Genomic DNA, 26,617 nt, shown 5'->3' with positions numbered 1-26,617 from the left:
TCAACAAAGATCTCAACTGGGTGTAGGTTATTTCTGTAAGGGTGCAAACAGGTAAATAAATGTCCATAGACACCAGTGATAGAGCCCCATACTTCAAAAATCTTTTTCAAATACTCGGAACTCTCACAGGTGTTCAGGCTGCACAGAAAAATGATGATCAACATGTCGTCTTTCATTTTCCTTTCAATTTTTGGTGAGTTGACCAATGACGTTTTGGAGTAATTCACACCCAAAGAAGACCACCCCTATTAAAAACACATGATATTTCCCAAACTGGAAAAGTAGCCATTTTGGAAAAGGATCTCTCCACAATCTGCCAGCGCCACTTTTGGACCCAATTGCATCAGAAATGCTCAGAATTGGAAGCCCCAAGTCCAGGCCAGAGGTGCAGTGCCATAAAAAATGTATATGTCTTCAATCCCCCAATTCCAAGGCTCACAGAACTCTCTAATATAGAATAATTTGAATGTCTAACAATTATTCATGAGCTCGGCAGACATGCTTTTGGCCTATTTACTTGGTTGTGACGTTATTGGATATTCTTGTAAGTGTAAGATAGACCCTTTGCAATCAGCGGCAATCATTGAGATGTTTTACATTACTGTAATTCAGTAACGATGAACGTACGTCTAATTTCTTTTTTATGTGTATCCCTGTGAAAAAAAGGCATCGTGCATCTCAAAGATGGCTACAATAAAAAGGATCCATATGTAGATACATTAAAACTAATATTCAAAAGATTCAGCCTCTAAAAAATCAAAACAAAACACCTACAAATTTGGATATTTTCAATATCTGGAGTTTGACTCTTGGCAATTTACAAATGTATTGGCCAGTTTGACATTTCACCAACATTTTCTTATAAACAGATACCGGGTATACAAAATTACAATGTAATACCAAAATATCTGACTAGGAATCGAGACATCGTTGGGCCCCCTAAATTTTTGATTTGTATATTTCAGGTCAATCCTTTCAGAAAGCAGTTTGCAGCAGTTTTGTTCATTTTGTTTTAAAAATTAATACAATGCGACAAGGATGAAATTTTGTGATTTCGAAACCAGATGGAGATCACTGAACTTTGGGTTAGACATGCCTGACTGTAATTTCTACTCTCTATACCCAGGGGAAAATATTTTATATAAGCAGAGTGTGAGGTTAATTACAGCCAAGAGCACACTTACAAATGGAAATCCCCTAAGGATTACTAGCTGATTTTTGTAATTTATTTTTAGTCTTGTGGACGCCACTTTCAAAGTGAACTGACAGTGTGGTCATTCTCTTTTTTTAAATTCTTGCAAGGGAATCTTAAATTTCACATACTGTCTTTTTGTCTTCGTTTATTCATTGTTGTTTATCTTCGAAAATCTATGGGTCATGTCTGAACATATTAATACTCACTGGGGAGACCCGGGAGACTCCAAGGTGTGCGATTATCAACTGGTAATAACAGCGGTATAAGACTTGGGTAAATCTTGTGAAAACCTTTTTGAATGAAAGAATATCATTAACCTTATTCCCTAAACTGTTACGGCAACAATATCTAAAAGAATGCAATCTCTACTGGATCTTGTTGATCTGGTCGGTGGATAAAAGACTTTTGCCTCAGTTAGCTTTCGCTGTATAGTGTAATTTCCCTTTCATTTTGATTTCATTCCTAGCATATGACATTGTTTTGTCAAATAAATTGTTTAAACTGAATTCTGTTAGATTCTGTAGGCCTCAATGTTGCTGTCCTTTGATTTTACTGGAGTCTGGGTGTGCGTAGCGAAAACTTGAGGGGGGTATGAATATACAACGACAACGAACTTACTGTGGAAGTCATATTCACTGAACCTGCGATTATAATGACTGCCGGTAGCTTCAGTATCAAACTCTGTACTGCTGTAGAGCTGCTGTGAGAAGTTCTGTCGGAGTGGGACATCTCCAAGAAGTTTCTCAATCTCGTCGTGATCAACCTTTGGTTTCGATGGCTTCTCATTGCTCATCAGGACCAACGTGTCCTGCAGACAAAGAAGTAAAGCAAAGGAAAGGAACATCGTGAGTGGCACATTGGGAATCTGGAAAAGGGATATTATCTTGACTACTTCAGCCTCTAGGTATATTCTTTGATAGTGATAGTATGAGATATCTTGCAGATCTTAACAAAAGTTTAGTACACAAATCATATTTGAAAAGTAAAAAAAACTCGTCAAGGTCACTCATGATTTATGACATGAACCTATTTTGTTTAGACATATATGTACAACCAATCAGTTGGGGAAAATGCTAATTAAACCGATGTTAATTGACAGATAAAAACAATCCATGTGAATTTGTGCTTACATTACACCTGTAGGCAATGTCTATGTGGTATGAAGTAATTAAACTGCAGAGAAAAGTAATAACAGTCTCAGAAGGTTTTTAAAAAAGTTTCTGAGAGTTCCGTCAGACTTCAAACAAAAATTCAACACACACATCCTGTTGAACTTCAGAACATTTCACCCAAGATAAGGTAGTTCAAAGTTGCACAATAATAGGTATCGGACTTTGACCTCTCAGTATCCTTTGACCTCAGGTTCTCAGTAACCTTTGACAAATCAAAAAAGATTAAGGTGGCCTGATGTTCCGATCTTAACCAAATCTTCTTCACAGGCGAAATGACAGTGGTACAAGAAACAAACATGTAGGGCACGTATGTTTCAGCCCCATAGACCGTGCGTGCATTTGGTTCGTCTTCTCACGCAAACTGGTCCCAGTGCCCTCTATGATCGTACTTTACTGCATTTCAGGGCCGGGAACCAGTCAGTTGTAAATCGTTTCAGTTAAATGTATACATTTCCAACGCGTCGAAAGATTACAAACGGAGCGCTGCGGCGCGTGGCGTGTGGCTAGCCATGTTTACGGGCTAGATTCCAGGGTCTGTGTACAGGTACGGTAAGTGCACAATAACGTTACATTCAACGAAAAAACGTATAACGTGAGACCTTACTTTTCTCATTGAAACGGTTTCCGACTTAAATGATATTTATACATCGCACTTTCCGTGGCATCCTTTACCATTTTTCAGTGAAGACAAGTTTACAATTACTCGGCAAAAATGAAAAATTATCCCCTAAACTGTCGCCTGTTTTGAATTTGTGACCCAAAATTTTCGTACTACACGACACGGAAAAACAAAAAAAATGCATCAAATACTCTCTGTTTTTTTGCGCTAAGGTTTGCAAAAGTGACTTTGATTGCCTCAAATTCCTGTCCACGTGGAAAGAAAAATGTATCAAAGAACTTCGAGCGTGATGTTGACCGATACTTTAGTGGGTCAAACTGCGACTGCAGGCATCCATGTTTGCTGATTATCAGTATTTCATATTTTGAGTGCACATGCACACAAACTAAATGAGCGGCTGAAACATACGTGAGGGACTCACAACCACGCAGGGTTGGGAGGAGAAACACAAAAGAGCGATTATATATGGGGATGGACCAATGTGGGTGAAGATCAAAGAGAAAGGAGTGGAAGAATGAACAAAGGCTGGATTAAAGCGGGGACAAACCTAGGGAGATTAATTAGGGGATCTTTAGGCATCCTGTTTGGAATTGTGGCAGTGTGAGCCTCTGTGGTATTTGACATTGACACTGTAAAGTTGTTTAATTAATTTACAAACCAAATTACAAAATTATGCAGCTGTTCACAGGTAGTATAATGATTCAGCTATTATCTCTATCACCTCAGCCATGCGACCATTAGCTTGCAATCAGCGATGAGAAAATGTCATGGTCATTAGCCTTTATTCACGCAATTAAATTTGGCACAGTCTTTGTTTCCGGTCGATGCTGACTCACAAAACTGCAATTATCACAAGGCATACATGCGGTATTCATATGTGCAATGAAGTTAACCATGGAGGGAATTTTACACATAGAAACGGTCTCTATAATAATTTAATATATTTAACATATTATCCTTGTGTTTATAATGTATTTGATAAATTTGGCATTCCATTACATAGTCGACTAATCAATAAAATGCATCAACATTTAAATACAGCAAAAACAGCAGGCTACCTGCATAAATCAAAATCCATGTACGTACAGCTGAAATTTAAGTGCATCGTGTTCACAATTAGGCCTGATGTTGGCAATGAGTCATTTTCTAGGATTGAATTTTGTCTGTTGTTAATGAAATATACACGGTGTATCCACACACACAAATGTAGCAGTCAATCCATAAATATTAAAAAACAATAGCAGTATGTTTTTGCAAAACTTATCTATAGAGTCTGAAGGTATATGTATAGTAAATACTCTACACAATGGTCTTTAATCCCATCTCACTTGGACATCACAGTCAAGAGATACAGCTAATTAAATGAAATTACTTGAATTCCACGTTGGGGCACTTGGTATCTGATGAAATGTATTCAAATACCCAGAAGATGGAGAAAGTGGCCCATACTGATTTTGACACTCTTTACAAGCTTTGCCGTAACTTATAAACAAAAGGTCCAAATCAAACAGAACAAAAATCCTGTCAAGGGTAAAGAACACTCTACCATCTCGTGGTAAATTGTTTTACAAAAAGCGATTTAGTTTCCTCAGAAAAAGTGTTGTTGACTGCTACCTTTTTTTTGAGACACCCTTTATGTACTTGTTACACTAAACAACACATCATAAAAAACATTATTTAAAAAGTTTCATCATGAACGACTGTTTTGAGCAGAAATCACACGAACTACAGATGAAACTACAATCCTGGCCAAATCTCGCTGGGCCCCCAACCCCCCAGCCCCCGTTCAATGTTGTCTCTCATTGCGCGGTGTGTGCTCCATCCGCTGAAGAGAACAACATTGACCGGGGGAGCGGGGGAGTCGGTGACCGTTGGAGGCTAAGGTTATTTCCAAGTGTCCCAACCATTTTGGTCAAGGATTGTAGATTCATGAGGCTTGCCTAATACAACTGGACCAAAAACAAATCCTGTTTTTGATATTATTTAAACTCAGTGACTCAATTAGGTAGTTCTCATCTGCTGAAGAGAACAACATTGACCAGGGGAGCGGCGGAGTCGGTGACCGTTGGAGGCTAAGGTTATTTCCAAGTGTCCCAACCATTTTGGCCAGGATTGTAGATTCATGAGGATTGCCTAATGAAGCTGGACCAAAAACGAATCCTGTTTTTGATATTATTTAAACTCAGTGACTCAGTTAGGTAGTCAGTCATTCAGTCACTCAGAAGAAAATTTAGTAGCACTTTGGGTCCAGCAAATACACCCCCAGCTGTCATTTTTTGTCCTTCTTGAGTCCATCACTCAGGAGGTAATTGTACCTTCCTTGTCTTCCAAGTCAAGTGACCTCTGTTTGAATCTCACGAGATACCATGAATGGATTCAATTTATCAATCCTCAGTTTGATCAGGTAGGTTTTCCTGAATGGATTTAGTTGTTATGTGTTTCGCACCTTAAATTGACATGTCCTTCCTGCATGGCTTCAATCACAGCCGGGAACTGCGGAAGAGCAATGTTCCCCTCCCCTCCCCTTCCCCTCCCCTCCCCTCCCCCTCCCCCTCCCATCTGTCACCTTCCTTCACTGATGTCAGGGGACTCAGCATAAATGAAAGATGAATTCCTACAATGCCAGTTTACAAAGTGTAGACTGCTTTTTTATGAAATAAGTGTATCATGTTCTTCACTGGACTAAATGGTGTTTATCTCTTGGGAAAAGTTTAATGAAAATGGTTGTGCTCAAAACAGCGGCATAACCAGGGTTCTCATTCTTTGAGGGGGGGAGGGGAGTGGGGGGGGGGGTGCTGGATGTTACAGTGGAAGAGCGCCCAATTTCATCCGTGCTCAAAGGTAGACACTTTTTTTCACTCGACACCGCGTCCTTAAAATAAAAAAGAAGGGGGGGGGGGTAAAATCAAATAGAAGGTGGGGGGGGGGGGGGCTGGAGGGGGGGGGGGGCTGGAAACCATCTTTATATGGGGGCGCTGTTCAAAACCGAATTCATGTTCATTGTCAGACAATAGGTATCACTGTACGCATTCCATGTGACGTCAAAATAAACAGCCAATCGCGAAAAAAAAGAAAAGGGTTTTCGCCAAAAATATATACAAAACATGATGACAAAGGGCACTGTATGTTAAACTCGCTAAGCATTGATTGAGGTGACGTACATTCTGATTGAGGTGACGTGCAAGCTGACATTTTATGTTTAAACATTTCCTGGCCGGAAATCATGAGCATTTCCTCCGTCTCCTTTTTTATGACATTCACTGGTTCCCTCAGCTAAAAAACCCCCAGATGACTCAGCATTCGCCGAGACACATGGGCACATGACTTCCACCCCAAGTTATTTTCATGTGCAAGACAAAATTGTAAATGTCAGATTTTACTTTTTTGTCTGATCTGTACTCTGGAGGTTCTCTAAAAGGGCAATTCCACCATTACTCACGTTACATTTTCGTAACATGAGTAACCGATTTTGTGCGCCTTGTTCATCATACATAACACACTTTTCTGGATGTCATCTTTGGTGTTTAGGTAGATCTAGGTCTACTCTATCTACCATAGGGATAACAGTTATTAAACCTTTTCAGTAAGGCAATTACAGTCCAAGGAAACTCAAGAGAACATCAAAAATGTAACGTGAGTAACTGTGGAATTGCCCAAAAGATTAATAATGACTCTTCCATTTATAACCACAATAAACTATGCATTTGATGATTCTTTCCAATTCACTCCCAGGGACGTCGCTAGAACATTTCCAATGGGGGAAGGGGGCGGGGTGTCAGACCAAATTTGCAGACAAGTTTGCAGTACAAACATCTGACCCCTAAAAAGTCCTCATATTTACAAATTTGCCGACAGAAAAATTTATGGGAGGTATGAAAAGTATAATTTGCCAACAAACTTGCGACAAAATATTTGACAAGCAGAAAAAAAAGTCCTCAGACTTTGCCAACAACAGTAAAATAATATATAAAAGGCCCTCAATTTTATAAATTTGCCAACAACAATTATGGATTTGCCGACAGAAACTTTGAATGGGGGGTGGGGGTGTCATCCCACACACCCCCTCTAGCGATGGCCCTTGTCACTCCCACCTGAAAATTCAGTCCACTTTCAATCACTTCAAATCTTTTAAAACTTTTGATCTAATATCAGTTCACAAATTTTTTTTGGAAATTCTTTGTGATTTATTAGGCCTACTACTGAGATTGACAGCTTGAAGCTTACTTCAAATAAAATAAATAACAAAGATCTACTTGTATATTATTTCTCTCTTAATTTCAACTGGGTGGCCTATTCAGCGGAATCCACTGGTCTCCCATGGGTCCCAGTATACATAAAAGACAATAAACATTGACAAACTTTAACAAGCAATCAACATTAAAAAGTACACACTCACATAAAGTCACATTAATTTTAAAAGTCATCAAGTATGAGAAAATAGGACCCGCCAAAAACTAATTACCAGAAGCAAATTAATTTACATGTCAAAAATCCAAACATGATGTATAAAAATGACCAACCTTATACAGCAGACAAGAGTTAAAAATGCAACCAAAGTGACGGGAAAAAGACAACCATTATATTAAAAGAATTAGTAAAACTATCTTACAAGAAAATTGAGACAAAACAGATGGATTGCAACTTATCTTGATCACAGAAATTTTGTAAAACTTAAAGGGCCCGTATATTTAAGGTTACTCCAGTTGGTAATATCTATACATATAAGAGCAAGTTTTACTCAGCCTCCGAGAAATGTTTGCTCCTGAAAGGACGGTTGACGTGCACCGTTCCTTGTGTGTGACGCACGTACACCAGGGGATTTGTACTGTGTACACAGCAGTGGCCGCGCTTCGCGACAAATGAATTACAGTCAGGCAAGATGGTGTTGGTCGGCCGGTCACCCCCAACTGTACTCTCTTTGCCGGTGAGGGGGTACTTGTGAACGGAGCGGATAGTGGTCAGAACTCAGAAATTGCATCAGATCGCACCACAGAAATTACTTTTCTATAACTGCATGTCTTGTCAACTCAATCCCCCATTTACATTTAACTCCCCACATTTTCAACTCCAACAAAATACGCCCTACCCGATCTATGATTGGGTAATTCAGCTTGTAGTTAATAAATTTCTATAACATTAAGTGTGACATCAACATTAATGTCTATCCAAGACGGTTACAAACACTTACCTCAAAGTGCCTTATCAGAGGATCTGTGCATCTCCTCATGATGACAATTTATGACTTCATCTCGTTCCTCGGATCAAAACAAAAGTTTATATACTTCCATTCTCTTCCATAATTGTTATGCACCATCGGGGAAAAAACTGCACTAAAATTATTCAAAGATTTATCCTCCTTAACAATGACTCCTTGACTTAGATTTCAGAAGTTGTTGATAGGAATATAAAATATGAAGTAAAAAGTTGAAGGCACAGGTGGAAATTTGGCTCAAAACCGTTGAAAGCTTCCATCACATTGGTGTTTTCATCATAGAACTCCACCACATTTGAATGTTGCCATGTTGGATGGATGCCACTATTAGCAAGATATGAAAGTTAAAAACAGAGCAGACGGCAGACAGCAAATGTAGCTTCAGTAAGGAAACGCTAATGCAACCTGAAGTCTTCAGCACCAAAACTGAACAGGATGTTCCACGTGTCCGCGCATACCGCGAGCAGTAAGTATCTGCACTGTTCGCCGCACACAGCTCACAGGATGCATTCAATATGAGCTCAACTTTGTCTCGGAACTGATCTGGGTTAGTATGCACAAAGCATTCAGAATGACGTCTTCAGTCAACCTGGCCAGGAGATGATTAAGATTTTCAGACGTCATCGTAACAACAGATCCTGGAAACAGTCATCACAACTGTCCGAAGTTTGCACCGTGACAATCTTCACTAGAAATAGACAAGACTGTGATGCATCAGCTATTCATGTCTGCAGAAAAGTGTTTGTGATTGATGTTAAGCAATATCCTCAGATGTTCTGACATGCACTAATTAACATCAGAGTTACATGCATATGTTGCATCCAACATCAGATCATCTGCAGAGGATCAGATGTAATCCACAAACAGATTATATATTCATGATCTGTGCATAATCATACAATGCATAATCCATGCTTAAAATTAATCCACGCTTGGACTTAATCCAAAAAACCACCTGAAGTACGTCCACCTGTTATTGTAATATTATCCACCTGTTGTTGTATCATTCAGATGATTGGCCACAAATATTACAGAAGGAGACAGTCTCTCCATACTAATCCTAGATAAGTTCCACGATCCACATACATGTACTGGTATTAAGAAACCGTCCTACATGTAAAGAATTTCCACATCACAACGCATGTCCAGAGTGACTATCGACTAATTACTACACATGTTGTGTCCTGCAGAAAGCTAACAGATGTAATCATCGAGTTGTTTTTCTGTTTTGAGCTCAAAGTTCAGTTGGACCACATTGTCATACAAGTAGGTCATGCCATTACAGTGGTCACGGTTATCATGAGGGGGAGATTTGATTGGAAATATATTTAGTGTTACAGTTTGATTGGTTCCTGTACATGTGCACACTGGCCCTCTAGAGATCATAATGAGACATGAGGGTTGTTGACAGTTTCTTGCACATGCACCCAATTAGAGCGTTCCTCAAAAGAAAGAAAAATGGGAACAGTGCAGAGTGCAATCTACAGGTTGAGTTTTGAGGCACATCCCTTAGATTATTTCTTCAAAATCGACCAGGTTGTAAATGAATTCCAAGATGCTGGGAGCCCATCACTTGATGATTCAAGAAGGTCAGAATGAATGGGACTGCTTGAGTCCACCCCTATAGTACCCCAGTGTGGCTTTGCAGATTTGCAGTCAAAGGGGATTTTCTTTAGATATTACTTTCCTTCAGAGAAAGAATCCTCTGAAACACAAAGATTGAATGGGGTGTTCTGGAAAAAAAAGAGTCTAAGTCAAACCCTTGTATCCTGGAGTGGTTCTGAGGAGCTATAGAGGTGAAGAACACATGATGGTTAATTGGAGCAACTATACTATTCTGCAGGATATTCTGCAATTGTGCCTATAATGCCTTTGTTCACAATGTTTGAATCCTGAACGAGATAGGAATGGCCTATTATTAGGACCAGCTCCCATCCCTATACTAACAAGAATTTATATTATCCTGTAAATGCCCTCCCCCTAGAAACACTGGTAATCACAGACCATTGGAACTGAATGGTTGACAGCTTTGAGATCTTTTACTGCCACTGACCAGTGACAATAAACCTTGATATTCATGAATCACTGTGGACCAAGGGTCAATCTGCAGTGGGCCTGCTGGCCGTTACAGTTCAAGGTTCTGACACCAATTATTCACAACAACAGGTTCATTCACAAACAGGGCCTCATGGGTCAACCTGCAATTTGTTGTTCATTGTATACGACCAAAGTGGGTCTATACAAATAAGCTAACTGTTTAAAGATATAGTCCATCATTTGTAATTTGTGCATTTTGTTCGTTTGAAGCAACAAAAGTGTTCAAAATCTAATGAGGGATACTGAACAACTAACCTGATGAAGTTTCAGCTAAGCTTCAGCTGTATATTCCGAGAAAAACAGCATTCTAGGATCTCAATTTCAAATCAAAAGTTATGATCGGGTAATTCAGCATTCATGTTTTGAATTGTTTTGAATTGCAGCTATACGCGACGTCGCGCACTGATCCGACGAATTATAGCAACCGCGCGCCCATATGCGTCGTGCCAATGCTTGTGCGTGCTTCGCCGAATAACAAAACGAACTACTAATTTAAATTTTCCTACGGTGCGTCTTAAGACGCACCGTTGGAAAGGCCTTCTTTCGTTGATTACTTCAAATGACAACTTCCCAGAAAGAATAATATCACAGGGAGTTTAGTTCCCTTACTATCTTTCAACCAAGTTTGTTTTTCAACAATAATTATGCCAATTACTTTTCGGATGGCTGCAAATGATGGACTATAGCTTTAACAAGACTAATTACATTATTTCTTGATGCCTTGTATGAAAGTAAGCTCTGTATAAGCTTAGGCTTCTTCCTATGGTGCCCCCTACGTCACCATTTATGTTTAATTAATCAAATTGTTGCATTAACATTCTATTAAGTTGAGATATTGTATTAATTAATTGTTGCATAGCATAATATTAAGTCGTGCAAATGGAAAATAAACAAACAAACAGAACAAACAAACTAGTTATTTTTAGGAAGATGAACATTCTCAGGTTTAGACAATTTATCCTGCTCATAATAAACAAGGTGATGTTTACAAAGAAAAACTGTATTATTCCTTAAGTCTTAATTTGTCATGAGGGCTTTTATAGTTATTATTGTTTTTGGAAAGGAAAAAAAAATGCAAGTATTTTTAACCTCAGAAGGGAGAAACTTCAGTTGCCAGATTAACTTGTATTAAAATATCTCATTCCAACAAACTCATGCCAATAAATCTCATTTGTCACAATTTTCATTTAATTCTTTGATAGTTTTCACTGTATTCAACATTTCATTCATTTATCACTAATAAATTTATTAGTAATTATATTACTTATTTTCCATTGAAGATTTGATTAATTTTTCTGTTTTGAAATAATATTAACAAATGTGATGTCGATTCCATTTCAAATCTTCAGTTATTTTTAGGCAGTTGAGTTAAAATCTCACTTCCCAATTTTTATCATTGCAAGTTGTACTAAATAAATTCAATACTAAAAATCAAATATACTGCACAAAGACCTGCTATTAACCACAACAAAACACCCTGACACTATTCTATACAATACATATACAGATCTGCTTAAACAAAAAAATCAATTATGGGTTAATTTACAGAAGATTATCAACCCCAGCATAAAAATACAGAGTAGTAGACTGCTTCAGCCTTTTCACGCTATATTTGAACTGACTATCACAGATGCACCTGTTCATAATGAATGAGCAAACAAGTGTCAGCCAATACAACAATTCCAGTGCCTACCTTTTCAGCTTCATCCCCTTCACTAGGAGTTGGAACCAGCACATACCCATCCCCACTCTGCACATAACTTTCCTCGTCGCTGTTATACATTGCTGCTCAACAAGTGGTCAGCCACATCTTACTTTGATTTCAGTCCACGGCTTACACGGCTGGCTTACATGTCTTTGTGTTCACGCAACGCGGCACACACTTGTTGCCCATTATGGATGTAGTTCATTATTGTGTTATACCACAGAGCACAGAAGTCTGCTGCTGAATATCACACCATCTGGTAGAGTTATTATAATACACTGTTGTGGCGTTACCAGCTGATAGAGGTTCATGAGTACACACATGTGCCTTGGGGCTCAAGCCGGGACATCAAAAATAAATATTGATATAGAAGGCCTCAAGGCCAGACTGTTTTATCCCCACTACAGCCTGATAAATGTTTCCAACTCAAATGTTCAAGAGTAGAAAAGTAAAGACTGGTTCATCCGAGCTTGAATAAATGAATGACCAAGTGAAAACTTACGATGGTTTATACACGGAGAACTTCAGCTACACGTTGATGGTTGACAGCCCAATTTCTACACCTTGAAAAGTTGAAGGATACCGATTGGTTGAGTGGGGGATGAGGAATGAATATTCATGAATATCACCCTCAGCCTGCTTATTTTCAATTGACCAACAGTGATACAGATTTGAGTGGGGGGTTAGGCCACAAAAAAAAATAGTTCTGCTTCCGGTTTCCCTACGTACCACCCTATTCTGAGAGCCCCTACCCTAATTTTATTATGGGCAAAATGAGAAAAAAACACCCAAAACTATCAATGTCTAAGTTTTACACTTGACTACACGCAGATGCCTCCGTATGATTGTACACAAAAAAAATTTGCAAAAAAAAAAAAATTCCCTACCTACCTACCCTATTTTAGCATGCCATGTAATCGGAAGCAGAACTATTATTTTTTTTGGCCTTATTTGTCATCAGCCAATAAAACTACATTGTAGGTAACTGCACTTAATAACATATTGTTGTTCATTGTATTTCAAATTACTCAAGACACAACAGGATTTTCCAATTAAACATTGAGAGCCTTCTGTGTCAGGTGTTTAATTTAATATGTTAGAGACTGGCTCCATAGGTCTGGGGGGGGGGGAGGCCTGACGACATCTTCCTATGGGGCCAAAGCGGACGATCATGGGCACTATCGGACAGTGCACGTAGGTGGCACTCTTCGTGGCGGTACGTTATTTAAAAACAAGGGCACTCATGAAAAAAGATGGGCACTCATGTAAAAATATCGGGGGGTGGGGCTGTGTTAAATACCCCCCTTACCACCCCCACCCCCCGGATGCTTCACCACTGCACCATACAGTAAGTCATAACTTCACAGCACCCTACGACCCGCAGAACTAGAAATCTATTAATAAGTATACTGACAAACCAAGTTTAATCACAAGTAACAAAATCATTCATGACATACCCCACAGTAGTCTTAAGTTATTGAACAAAAATTGTAACACTATCCTGTGGAGCTGTAGGAACAATTTGTGAGTTGATTCAACTGTTCTAATAATCGATATCAAACAAAATAGTCTAACCCCATGATCAATCCCAATGATTCATGGTTGAAAGACAGCTACATGATGCACCTCAGTTGTTAAAAAGTTTTTATAAAAAGTTGCAAGAGCAATATACAACTCACCTATAAACCCAACCTAATAGTTTGTGACAGCAACTGACACATACATGTAGTCATCCAATTGCTCTTATGCAACTGCCAACATTCAGCAACTTATGCAACTGCAGCCTACTTATTGCGTGGCATAATTAATCCATGTTAACATCCTGTTCCAGGTCAGCTTGAACTAGTCATCAGACTTTAACAGAGTCAGATTTGATTGGATTTAGTTTGAAAGCTGTTAGATAAACACATGAGATTTGTTGTGCTAAAACATATTCAACTTTTTTTCCAAAAATTTGAATTTTTTACGTTTTCTTTGAACCCTCCTATGCAAACATACATTCGGTGCCAAGTTGTAAAAAATCAATCAAGTGACTGTTTTCAACAGTCAAGAATTCACAGCCTATATAAAGCAGGATCCGTTCCGTTCACAAGTACCCCCTCACCGGCAAAAAAAGTACAGTTGGGGGTGATCGAACTACGCCATCTTGCCCGACTGCAACATTTTTAGTTGCCGCAAAGCGCGGCCAATGCTTGTAGATAGTAAATGCGTCAACCAGCGAAATGTACGTGCCCCGCACATGGGACGTCGTTGCTAGGAAAAAGGGCGCCCTCTTTTGTTGCACATGGAGCCCATAGACTGGCTGTGACTAGCTGTTTTGACTTGATATAGGTAGCTATGCTTTGACTTCTGAATAGTAATAAAACAGCTGACCACAGCTTGCCTGCTTTGTCTGTTGACCTAGTTTGACTGGACAAAGTATTAAGTTGCTTGACACATGATCTGACTGCTGGTGACTAGCCTTTGTTAAAAGTATAGCAGGGGAAGTGCAAGTGTATTTTGACTGTCTGTGACTGTTAAAATAGCAGCAGGGTTTAGTTTGTCTATTTTTGACATTTCCAACTCTCTCTCTGAAATTATTTTGGGTTGCTTTTGTGCCCACAATGCACAAAAAGATAATGTAAAGATAACGTGAAGTAATATAAATTTGTAATACTAAATGTGGGCGGATTGTTTTGTTCGGCATGTACCTGTTAGAACAATAGCAATTTAACCTATTAACACCTGTACCACATTGCATGACATTGCTGAGGAATCAATAAAACCATAGAGTGCTTGTTTTTTATTTAGGGCACTGCAGTGAGTAATAGGCAAGGCGGTTGGGGGTGATACAGTGACTAAAGGTTTAAATATGAAATATATTTTTCGGGTACAACTCAAAATAGCACTGGAAGAGCAACTTTAGTATTAAATCTGCGAAGCTGTGTGAAGAAACAAAATGCACATTCATCATCAGATAGCCGTCCAAAAGTTCCTGGAACCTTGTGTCACTGAATCATAAACCATGATGTCACCAGGCCTGAAGGTCATATTCAGATCATGATCAATTCGGGTGAATCACAATGCAGTACGCCACCAAGAGTTTGCCACGGGAGATCGTTATTCCCAGTGCGTTGACATTTCGCAGCGCGGGACATTTAAAATTGTTAGTTTTTTTCCAGTCAGTAGTTTCGTAAGCATGATTCAAGTATCTGTTTGCCCTTTTCTTTTCTTTTTATCAATATAGTGTTTTTTGTAAGGCGGAACAATATGCCCCAATCTATAACAATTGCTAAAGTTGTCTACTGACACTCATTCAAATGAGCCAATTTTTTTTTTTGTGACACTGGTCGGGCTAATGTACAAACAATCAGCTCTTATCAACAAGTCCACCATGTCCAAAGATTAGGCCCAAAAAAAGTCTGGTTTCTGGTATGCGCGCGTCGCTGTAGCCATGCACGTCGGCAAAATGAAAAAGTTTTTTTTCAATGTAAGATGATGTCTTAAAACCGCCAAACTCACTGGTTTGACTAGAATCCTGCTGCTGCACAATTTTAACGTGTTTTTAGATGGGGTTATGATCGAGTATAAGCTTTATGTGGCCTTTCTAGACTCCCATATATTATGCACTAAATTTAGTCTGGCACCATTTGCAGTCATCAGCCAACATTTGAAAAAAAAAAAATTTAAAAAATTTAAAAAAAAACAAGCTGTGTCGCCGCACCACTTTTGGGGCAAGCTCCATACCAGAAACCGGAGACTTTTTTTTTTGGCCTAAAAAATTACCCTAAAATTTTACTATGAAACATGCGAAATTAATTTAGGGCAGAAGAAAAAAGCATATAGTATCTCGCAGTCTGTTAGACAGGTGCAACAGGCAACCCCAACTGGCAGACACCTGCGCAAAAGTGCGCAACTAACACATCAGTTTTAGCATCAAAGGAAAACACACAATACCAACTTCTGATCGCACAAAACAATGACAATGGTGACCAAAAACCCTTTTCAAACACCATTCAATAAAGCCTCATGTGCAAGTTGATCCCAGAAATCGATATAGAGAAAAAGCTGCACAATGACCATGATCTAGTTTCTTTACTTGGATGGGGCACATGAAATCCTTGATTTGGTCAGACTGTGCGCAAAATCATATTGGCGATCCTATAAATCAGAACAGTCAGAGTTGAAGTGTTGGTAGTGCATTCAGATGCATTTTGAGTTCTCTTGATTTCAGGAGAATGCATTACGACAACATTCTCCAATAGAGAATTATGAAACACAAAATAATGTGGCCATTTCCATAAATTGAATGATCTCAATACTTTTAACTCTTAAAGTCTGCCAGAATTTTTTTCCTCAACTTTTCAGCTTAATTAAAGGTAATGGACACCATTTACAAAATAAAAAAATGTATTTTGCCAATTCAAAGAACAACAATGCAATAAATCTGAAGCAGGCTATTAAAACACTAACACATCGAAATTTCAACTCAGTAGAGTTTTTAGAAAACAGTAAAAAACAAAAAACAACCGCATCTTCATTTTTCTGGACTAAAAGCAAGGTTTCTGTTAAATTCCATAAATTTGTGGCATTCTGCATTTCTCCTGATATTTTGGTCCTAAACAGAGAGGAAATGATTATAATTCCACATTTCTCAAAAAATGACAGCACACTACGAACAGTGACTTCACAAGATGCCTGATCTTATTATTTACTTACAATCAAGTTAGATGTTTCATAGTGTTTTGGCAATTTAATTATTGAATGTTTGCAAACAGTGTCCATATCCGTCAGAAAACTTTTGAAAATAATACAAAAATAACATCATTTTAGGAGATAAGCCTTTTTTTTTGAGTGATGGACAGGCAGCAACCAATGAGGTGAAATCTGTATTCAGATTGACAGAAGAAGTGCCAAGGGCATCAAATGGAAGCTCTCTCGCTCAAAATGACATCAATATGGCATGGCAGGCTGCGCTTCTCTAGGGTTACAGCTTGAGTTCCGTTGTAAGGATCTAATGTTGATTTGTAATTGCTGACGGCTGTTTTGATCTGATCGCATTACTTGAGCAGTCAGTCAGACAATTTATATAAAGATGCAACACTGTGATGGGCTCAGCATGGCTGCTAACACCAAGCATAGTTTGATCACCTATCTCTGACTTGAAGCAGTCCAAAATAGAGCAGCTCGGTTTGTTACAGGGATATACAGCAGAGGGAGCAGTGTCACTGCCATGAAAAAGGATCTACACTGGGAGGACCTAGCTACTAGGTGGAAAGTTGCCCGACTCAAGAACTTCCATCAAGCACTAGGGGGTCGCTCGCCATTTCCGCAAAAAATATCCTGCATCCGGTCCAACGGTCTACAGGACAAACTTCACCTACTACCAACTTCATACCAATCCAAGCAAACAAAAACTACCACAAGCAATCATTTCTCCCACGCACATTAGTGGACTGGAACTCACTGCCCAAAGAGATTACATCAATTCAGGATAAAGGAAGTTTCAAATCTGCCATCAACACACACTTCAACATCATCTGTGAGAAAGAAGCAACCAAGTCAACCAAGTAAACAGCAAAACAACAAATCCATGCGCACAACCAACCCTGCCCATGTGACCCCTGAGAAGGGGTGTTGGTGCAGTACCTATCAAGACAAAAGACAAGATTTACAAAAAGCGTTATCGGGCATCATGGCCGGGCCATTCCAAAATCGTCTATCTAGTTCTACATGGTTCTAAATGTGTTGCCACATTCGCTCTAGTATAGAGAGTACATAAAGCAAAGTTCATACTTTATGAGAACTTAAAGAGCCAAGCAAAATCATGTGGATGTCACAGGGTAAAACAGAAATTTACCGATTATTAGATATTGACATCATGAAAATTGCCTCGCTTTCTCTTTTGTGTAGAAATATGAACCAACCTCACATCGTCACCGGTTTCACGAAGGGACGGGCATGTCAAATTGACAATTTTTTTGATTTCGAGTTTTTTCACTATTTTGCTTTAAAACATGGTACTTAAGCATTCTGGCATGTTTCCGTAAGCAAAACATCATTAATTCCTAAATACTATTAATGATGCCAGGGGCAGGCATCTCGATAATTGCATTTTGCGATTTCACGAAGAGATGCGGACATGCCTGCCCCTTGAACACGTACAAAACATATTGCATGGAAAGGCGTAAATGTAGGTCAACAGAGATGTTCGATTTCACGAAGAGACGGACATCTTTACTAATAATTAATTTTGGCTTATTAACCACTATATTAATTATAATTACTGGGTTCAAATTGAAATTTACCTATCAAACAATTACGTCAAGGTTTCCTTATTGCATAAAGTTGTTGCAAAGTAGTAGTTTTTGCAGTTTTAAAAACGGAGAAACTTCTCTTGCGATTATCTCGAAAACGGTTTTTCTTCAAAATCCACATGCCCGTCCCTTTGTGAAACCGGTGATGAAATGTATTACAAATAGAGGACTAAATTATGTACTACGTATGTCTGATAACATTTTTAAAATTAAGGTAATTTGCCAGGTTGTAGGTTTTTTAGTGAGCCTAAATCCACATTTATACTGGGTCTTTTTTTTAAAGATCTTGCTGTTATAATTATTTCTCCACACTCTCAAAACATTGGTTGAAATTTGGTTGGTAAAAAAAGTTGGTTAAAATTTTAGCCAACATTGTGTAAATGTTTCCAACTTGACAATGTTGGGTACATTTTAAACAACTTTTTAACCAACTGGTGAACAGCCCAACAGTTGGTTAAAAAAATTGGTTAAAAAAAGGAACAAATTTTACCCAACGTTGGTTTACATGTACCCAACATTGGTCAAATTGGAAACATTTACACAATGTTGGTAAAAAATTCAACCAACTTTTTTAATCAACCAAATTTCAACCAACGTTTTGAGAGTGCATTATTACACATAAGAAACTATTAGCCACAACTGAAGTTTCAGTCCCATTTGCTTTGAAAGCTAGCTTTAAAGAGGTTGTGGAATGCTCGAAGACATTTCCGTCATTTTTCGGGTATATGTACATGTAGCCTAAGGTGTGATGAAATAAAAACGACTATTGTTTCTGTCATAAAATGAGTACAAAAGGTACTTTTGAGAGCTGTTTTTCAAGTCCTGTCATGCCTGTTTCGACCCGAACATGCAATTTGTGTAAAAGTCGTCGTTGCGGGCAGCAAACAAAACACAGTAAATCGTGACGTAATAAACAGGACTCCCGATGCAGAGTAGCATAAACGACTCCTGTTTATTACGACACGATTTACTGTTTTTTGTTTGCTGCCCGCAACGACGACTTTTACACAAATTGCACATTCAGGTCGAAACAGGACCTGAAAAATAGCTCTCAAAAGTACCCTTTGTACTCATTTCATGATAGAAACAATAGTCGTTTTTATTTCATCACACCTTAGGCTACATATACCCAAAAAATGACGGAAATGTTTTCGAGCATTCCACAACCTCTTTAATGTTGAGTTGCTGACTGTTGAGGTCGTGACAAGTTTCTCTGCTGCGAATCTACAAACATTCAACGCATTCCAACTCTGCATGGCAGATATCGAATGTTCTGTGGCATCAAATTCAATCTGCAATTTGCTTTCACATATTGAAGTATGAACTGGCTCCAAGGCGGTACATGTAGGTGTACACTCAAGGAAAAAGATTCAAACATAAGTATTAGATTTTAACTTTATGTCAAAGTTATCATTACATACTAAATTCTCTCGAATGCAGATGTACATGTAGGTAGTATTCTACTTGATGTGGTCTGGGATTTCACGCTGCCCTAGATATGAATTTTAATGATCTTTTTAAATGTATAATAAGGGAATAAATGTGTGTTTCGGAGGTATTATAACACTCTGTTTAAAACCGGTTTGAGTCTTGATGGGTGATATTCGCCTCGGGTAATTATCACCCATCCAGACTCACACCGGTTTTAAACAGAGTGTTTAATACCGACGGAACACATATTTATTCCCATTCATAAATACCTTTTTGGTCAAAAACCAAATCTTTTCTGTCCAAAAATCGAAACAAGTCAAAAACTAGATGCTGCCAACCATTTTGTTCAACAATTTTACTTCATGTTTTAAGAAAACACCCAATGGCCTCCACAATTGTGTGCGCGTCATGCATTCCACCTCCATGGTCGCGCGTCCTGCTCGATGTCGCGCAAAACGCAGCTGGGCTGGTGTAGTACGAATATCGGACAATGAAATAATGATTCACTGGTAGTATTGCCCATGCATACTTGGGGAACTTGAACGTTCATGGGAGTCCACATTTCATGTGACACTGGAAAAGTGTTTAAGACCGGCTAGCCATGTCTGTATCATCCGTTTAAGACTGGCAACGTGACGGGCTCTCGACCAATAGGAATGCGTAAACGGTCTTAGGTATTTATGAATTAGAATATAAATAGCAGACAGTTTAAAAATATGACCAGTAGTCTGAATATGGGAAGTAGGAATAAGTATGTGATTTTAAATCCATAAACAACATGGTTCCCAGCCAAAAACAAATTCATCGTAAGATTACCTACCCCCCCCCCCAAAAAAAAATTGATTAAATATTTCCTGATGAGTTTTAAATTTCAAGTGCAGACTACGAATGTTGTTTGTAGAGCTGAGCTATCTTTGTAGTGCTCACCGCTAACCAACCCAAACATTTCAGGAGAGATTTCATTACATGTGGGCATAGTTCTGCCAGCGGCACTGCACTGTTGGAGGAAACTGAAGTAGATGTACATCGTTTGCAAATCCTTGTCCCTTGTTGATGATTTCATCATGTCCTTCCAAACCTTGGATAGACATTCAAGCATTGCACCCCATCGGGGAATCCAGAAAGTCGTGGTTTTGCGATCAGTGACCAGATTTACAACGTGTAACAACAATTGAACATGAGTAAAACAGGGAACGAAGGAATTAGAATGAATTGAACACATCTTCTGGGATTTCACACAAGAGCAATTGCCTGTCTGACGCCACGGGCAAAGCTTATATGAACTTTTAATGTGTTTTTCTTCTTCTCAATTCCCAGTTGTACTCTAAGTTTGCAAATTCAGCATGTCACGCCTCTTTTTTGATTCATATCACACATGATGTAAAATACAATCTAGATTTTGCTGAAATTACAGGCCTTACATGTACAAGTGCCCCTCTCACTGATCTCTATATAAAGACTGGATAGCTAATAAAGAGCCGCACAATGTACGAATTTGACGCCATATTGGTGAGACCGGCTGGTGATCTACAAAGGACAAGTTGCCGTCTTTATAGACAGCTTGATTTCTTTTGTAACGTCGCGGCTCACTTGACTTATATTTTGGCCACCACCCCTGACCAACTGACCAAGGTTTACTACAATTTTTCTAAGTAGTGGTTACTTTTATAATGCCGCAAATCACTTTTTCAGCGTTTTTGAAATAATAATCACTACGGAAATGTGTTCCTTTTAGAACATCATATTATGTGTACGTGACCAAAATGCGCGTCAACTGTTGATACAACGCGCGCGTATTTACGCGTAGAACGTTCGTATTATACGCGGCCATCTTCGTGAGACCGGGGCGAATTGGTCAATATGCAAAGTCTACTGTGTGAATGTTGTATGCATATCCGCTATCCAGTCTTTATATAGAGATCAGTGGCCCCTCTTCATCAATACATGTAGTTTTTTTTTATTAAAAGGTTTTAAAAATCAAAATTTTGGTTTTTAAAGGTTTCCCTTGCGCCAAAATATACGCATTTATAGCTTTTTCGGATGCAAAACTATGCAACTTTTCAGCATGTGGTAGCAGAAACATAGCAAATTGCTTACCTCAAGGCTCAAGTTCCCCACACTAGATACAGTTACCAATTTCATGCAAACTGCCAAATTCTGAAACACTTGTAAAAACAATCTTAGTGAGGTACTGGTAGGTCTAAGATGCCCTCCACGTAAAACCAACAGAAGGAATTTTTCGTTCATCCCAGTGGCTTTTATTACACTTATAAACGACTGATAATTATTTGTATTTTGTAGGTCCATCATTTTATTTTTCATTCGATGTTATTTCATTTTTATATGCAACCACTGAACATAAGGAGGGTATCATTATCATCATTCGAGTTGTTACTCCAGTAGCCACTAGACCATACAATAATGGATACAAACTGTATCTGCATTTTAAAGGTCCATCATTTTAATTTTTATTTTTTTTACTTGCCATTTTACATTTTATGTCATCATGTGTACATTCATCGTCTAATTATTTTTATATATAGTGTAAGGTATATGTTTTTGGAGAATTTTACACCAATTTTAATCGAGATACATGTAAGTACATGTTGTTTGTGATTGTTTTAAGTTTTATATATTTACTTGACTAGTAATTTTCTTAGAGTTTTTAATGAGCTGTCCAACCATATGCAATTGCCTCTTTAAGGATAAATAAAGTATTTTGAATTGAACTGAATTATATTGAATCGAATGACAATGTGGTTACTTTGGAATTACGATAACTACTAAACTGTGGGTCAAATTGATTCTTAAATTTTCTTTAAATAATTGTTGAAATGTATGCAAGAAGAAAAATATAGGTTTTTATAGGTTTAATATATAGGTTACTTAAACAATAAAATAGGCTTTCAAGTTGAAATATAGGTTTTTAGATGTTTAAACGGTTTCGCTGTAATCGGCCTACAATCATGTCTCGAGTAAGAACAGTTTAAGATCCACCAACATACATCACATACAGTTGTCATGGCATCATTATATTTCTACTTATTAGGCCAGCCTTGTAAGTTTTTGGAAGGAAAAATCAAAATTTCAAAATGATACTGGCCAAAATAGGAAGATATGAGTTTTCGTGTATAAGAGAGCAGAACTATGACTCAAGTTTTCCTTTGAAAATGAGATCAAAAGATAACCTTGCACAGTCTTAGTAATCAATTGTAGTAGTCAGAGTTTACAGTTACATGTACACATAAAAAAACATTTACACAGCCGTGTTAGTCTGCTAGATACGCGTATATATAGTGAAGGTAACACTTTATAGACTAACTAAAATTAAAATTATGGCATTTGCTTTCGTAGTTACAGCATACATCATCTGACGAAATATCAGATGAAGTAGGAGATGAAGCAGACGAAGCAGATGAAGAAGGGGAAGTAGATGAAGCAGGTGAAGATGAAGTAGAAGATGAAGTTGAAGGTGAAGTTGAAGATGAAGGTGAAGTTGAAGAAGAAGGTGAAGTTGAAGATGAAGTTGAAGATGAAGAAATATCAGATGAAGTTAGTCTGATATCAGATGGTATCAGACTAACTAAAATTAAAGTTATGACATTATCTTTCATAGCTACAGCTACAGCTACTTTGATCTAATGAAATAGCTGTGGCTACGAAAGCTCATGCCATAATTTTAATTTAGTTAAAGTGCTACCTTCACTTTATACCATAAAAACAGGAATTAATCCTTTCTTTGAAGAAGTTTTGGTTCTGAAAAGAAATGGTTTGAGAATGATCTCAACTTGTCAGACAATTACATGGTGTAATCATAAACTCTTATTATTTCAGTATGTCCGCCATGCAAAGCTCATTTAACTCACAATTTCAATTCAATTCAACTCAACTTCACATTTATTTCCATGCTTCATGAAGAGAATTTTTTTTATATATACAAACTTTAGAGAAAAGGGTTTTAAACAATAAAGCAGTAAATATCAAATTAACAGCAAAATAAAAGAAGCAAATAGAGCATGGGGCTGTTTTAATAAGCAGAAGCTTGTGGGAAAACAGCCGACAGAAACAACACAGGACAAACAAACAAACAAACAAAAAACCAACAAACAGACAAACAAAAACATTACAATGGTAAGCAGACACGAGACAGGGAACATATATACTGATGACAGAGGCAATACGATGAATAAATGGCAAAAGGCTGTATGAGCCACCAAAAAAAAAAAAAAAAAAAATGTACATTCATTGATATCTTACCTCACAAATCCGCAGAGCGTGTGAGGACGGCACCCGGGTGACTTTACTGGCCATTCCGCCGACTCAGCAAACGATTATACTCCGTATTCCAAGCATGCTTCCTGCGATGTGAAGTTACTGACTTACACCCAGCGATATGATGACATAAACCCCCTCATTGCCAGTTGAATCCATTATGAAGATGCCACACCTCCTTTGTTTTATGACCTGTCGAGTAATGAAGCGAAAGACCGGTAAAATGGATGAGGGGGTATTTTGCGATCAAACAGAACGTGCCTTGAAATTAATCCCTGCCTGACTTTCATATTCTGCTACTTAATTTCAGTCAGAGGCAGTGTTCGGTCTTCAGCATGCGTACATTAATCAAGTTCAGAACAGAAAAGGAATTTCTTTCACTGCACAGGATAAACTAAACCTGCAGTTTCATTTGCAGGATTTTACGTTATAAAAGGGAGGTAAAGGACATAAAACCGTCTCTTGAGTCAAAGTTTCAGCAAAACATAATCAGTGGAAGCATAAGGTGTAACTAAAATGAAATGAAACCAAATGCCGTATTGTAGAATCCTAAAACAGATCGTTCCAAATGATGTACCAGTTGAGTTACCCTTATATAGAACACTGACAAGCCTAAAACCTAAAAAAAAAAGTCATTCCAGTTGCGTTGTCAAGCAAAGGCTTTAAAAAACATCAAGTGCAATTTTTTTTGCATCTTGTGTTTTGGGTGTCTGCAGGAAATACAACATCAGGAGTGAGATATTCAATCAATCATGGACTACAAAACACAACTTTTTCCCAGATATTTTTTCTTCATTTTAAAAGTGAAGTTCATTTTAGGTTGAGGTATGATTTAAAATTCCGGTCACCAGTCTTTTCTTTCGCTCGCCAGTCCTTTTTTATTCCGCTCGCCAGTCTTCCACTTGAAATTAGCACATTTCAGTTCGAGTATCGCATACCGCCTCCCCCCCCCCTTTTGTTTAATTCTTCCTTCTTCTTTTCCTTGTTTTCCCCTTTGGGTTTTTTTTTCTACCTATCATACGCCCTGCCCCCCCCCTCTCCCTCTCTCTTTTTTTTTAATAAGAAAAGAAAACAAATTAATAGGATCTGGTTTTCCTGTGGTAGGATGGCTCTGTAGAGGTGCTAGTCACCTGTTCCATCTTGCCACTCACTGGCTTAATCCATATTCTGGCATAAACTCTTTTTTTTAGCAATTTATTGAAATCGTAAATTCTTTGTATTTTTTTTAATCTGTGATTCTGTATGTCTTGTAATATTTTTTATATCAGCCAGTGGAGAAGTGTAATAAAATAAAAATAAAATAAATAAAAAATAAAAGAAAGGTCAACAAGTAATTGGTAAAAAAAACCCGTATGCGATCACACAAGTAACAACTGGAGATGACGGGATTTTAACTGCACAAAATAGTCAGAAAAAAATATCACGGATGCTTCTCTGCAAACAGGAAGAGAACGAAGGGACATTTGGTAAGTAGCGGACAATATCAAAGATATAGCCCGAAACAAGAATCAAAGACTGGTGTGTTTTTTTTGCATGTGCATGGAGTGATTGATAAGCCTAACATTTGCTACTATACTGCAAGCTCAATTTGTTCTTTTCAAGGAACATCCTTCTCGTATACATGAACACATCAAATGCAAATAATACAAACAGTGGAGCAAACGGCCCTTATGATTACACCATCGCCACGGCAATTAGCAAATGGACGGGAAGCTGTCACGTCCCTCTCAACTGTTGCCGAGCTGCTCCAGAATTAATGAATCGCTGGCAACATGCATGTCGCTTCTTGAAAAAAAAGGGGGAAAAAAACAGAGTCTGCAAAATTGCCTCCACATCTTTTATGATTGGTTTCTTCATACTGGAGATGGAGTTCAAAGATGTACACTGTACCACATAAGATTTTTGAATACTGTCATCTGTATGTTCAAGAACAGATTGTGTCCCATATTTTATGAAAAGTACACGCAGTATGTGAATGGGAAATTTTGTATCACAAGATTCTTATATTTCGTTCAGTCTTCAAAGCCCAATTTCTTCACAAGAACATGTGGATCGGGTTTTCAGTCCCTGCCTGATTCTGTGGGTTTTCCCCAGAATATCATTCTGGGGTTTTCTTCCCATCTCTCAAACTATAATTTCTTCTCACTGTCTTTTCTCTAGAGGTTTCCTCAGGCTTGCAAGCTACAGTGCCTGGGGCGCTTTTGAGGAATCCTTGGTTTCATTACCAGAAATAATTAATAATAAAATAATTAAAAAAAAAAAATAATAATAATAACACTGTCCAAAGTTCAACAGCCTGCCTTTGAGTGCGTTCGTGCAAAAAATTTTCAAATAATCTCTGCACCGTAGTACTACAGCATGCTATACATTGCTTTCTGTTTCACACCCCCAAAATGGGGAAACTTAAGCCAGACAAATTTTGCAGTCTTGATTGAAGACCACAAAGCTCAATGCACTACCTACGAGATGCCACCAATGATGTGCCGGTACTTAATTATAAGCCTCCCCCACCAACTGAAAAAAATAGGAATCTCTCCCAGACCATCAATGACTCAGAGGCATCAGGCAGTGCTGAAAAGACTATTAAGATTACTGCATAATCCCAATTACATCCATTC

The 26,617-nt window shown here is 38.2% G+C and overlaps 1 protein-coding gene across 11 annotated transcripts in view; it reads right to left on the bottom strand.

The window, feature by feature from the left end:
• The window catches only part of LOC119721207 (anion exchange protein 3-like), a 67,431-nt gene extending 43,218 nt beyond the window's left edge, over positions 1 to 24,213 (bottom strand). For 2 of the 11 annotated variants that reach the window (XM_038191144.1, XM_038191145.1), the window contains exons 1-2: positions 11,989 to 12,454; positions 1,814 to 2,003 (exon numbers count right to left, since the gene is read on the bottom strand). In XM_038191144.1, coding sequence (XP_038047072.1) covers positions 1,814 to 2,003; positions 11,989 to 12,078 — 280 coding nt within the window. In that variant the 5' untranslated portion in view covers positions 12,079 to 12,454. Of the gene's footprint in view, positions 1 to 1,813; positions 2,004 to 8,174; positions 8,330 to 11,988; positions 12,455 to 23,984 lie in introns of those variants that run through there. The other 9 variants (XM_038191151.1, XM_038191150.1, XM_038191146.1 and 6 more) reach the window with 6 other exon arrangements.
• Positions 24,214 to 26,617: the final 2,404 nt, after the last annotated feature.

This window comes from Patiria miniata, unplaced genomic scaffold (assembly GCF_015706575.1).
Source record: "Patiria miniata isolate m_02_andy unplaced genomic scaffold, ASM1570657v1 HiC_scaffold_13, whole genome shotgun sequence".
Taxonomy (NCBI): domain Eukaryota; kingdom Metazoa; phylum Echinodermata; class Asteroidea; order Valvatida; family Asterinidae; genus Patiria; species Patiria miniata.
This window is presented reverse-complemented; position numbering and strand designations above follow the sequence as displayed.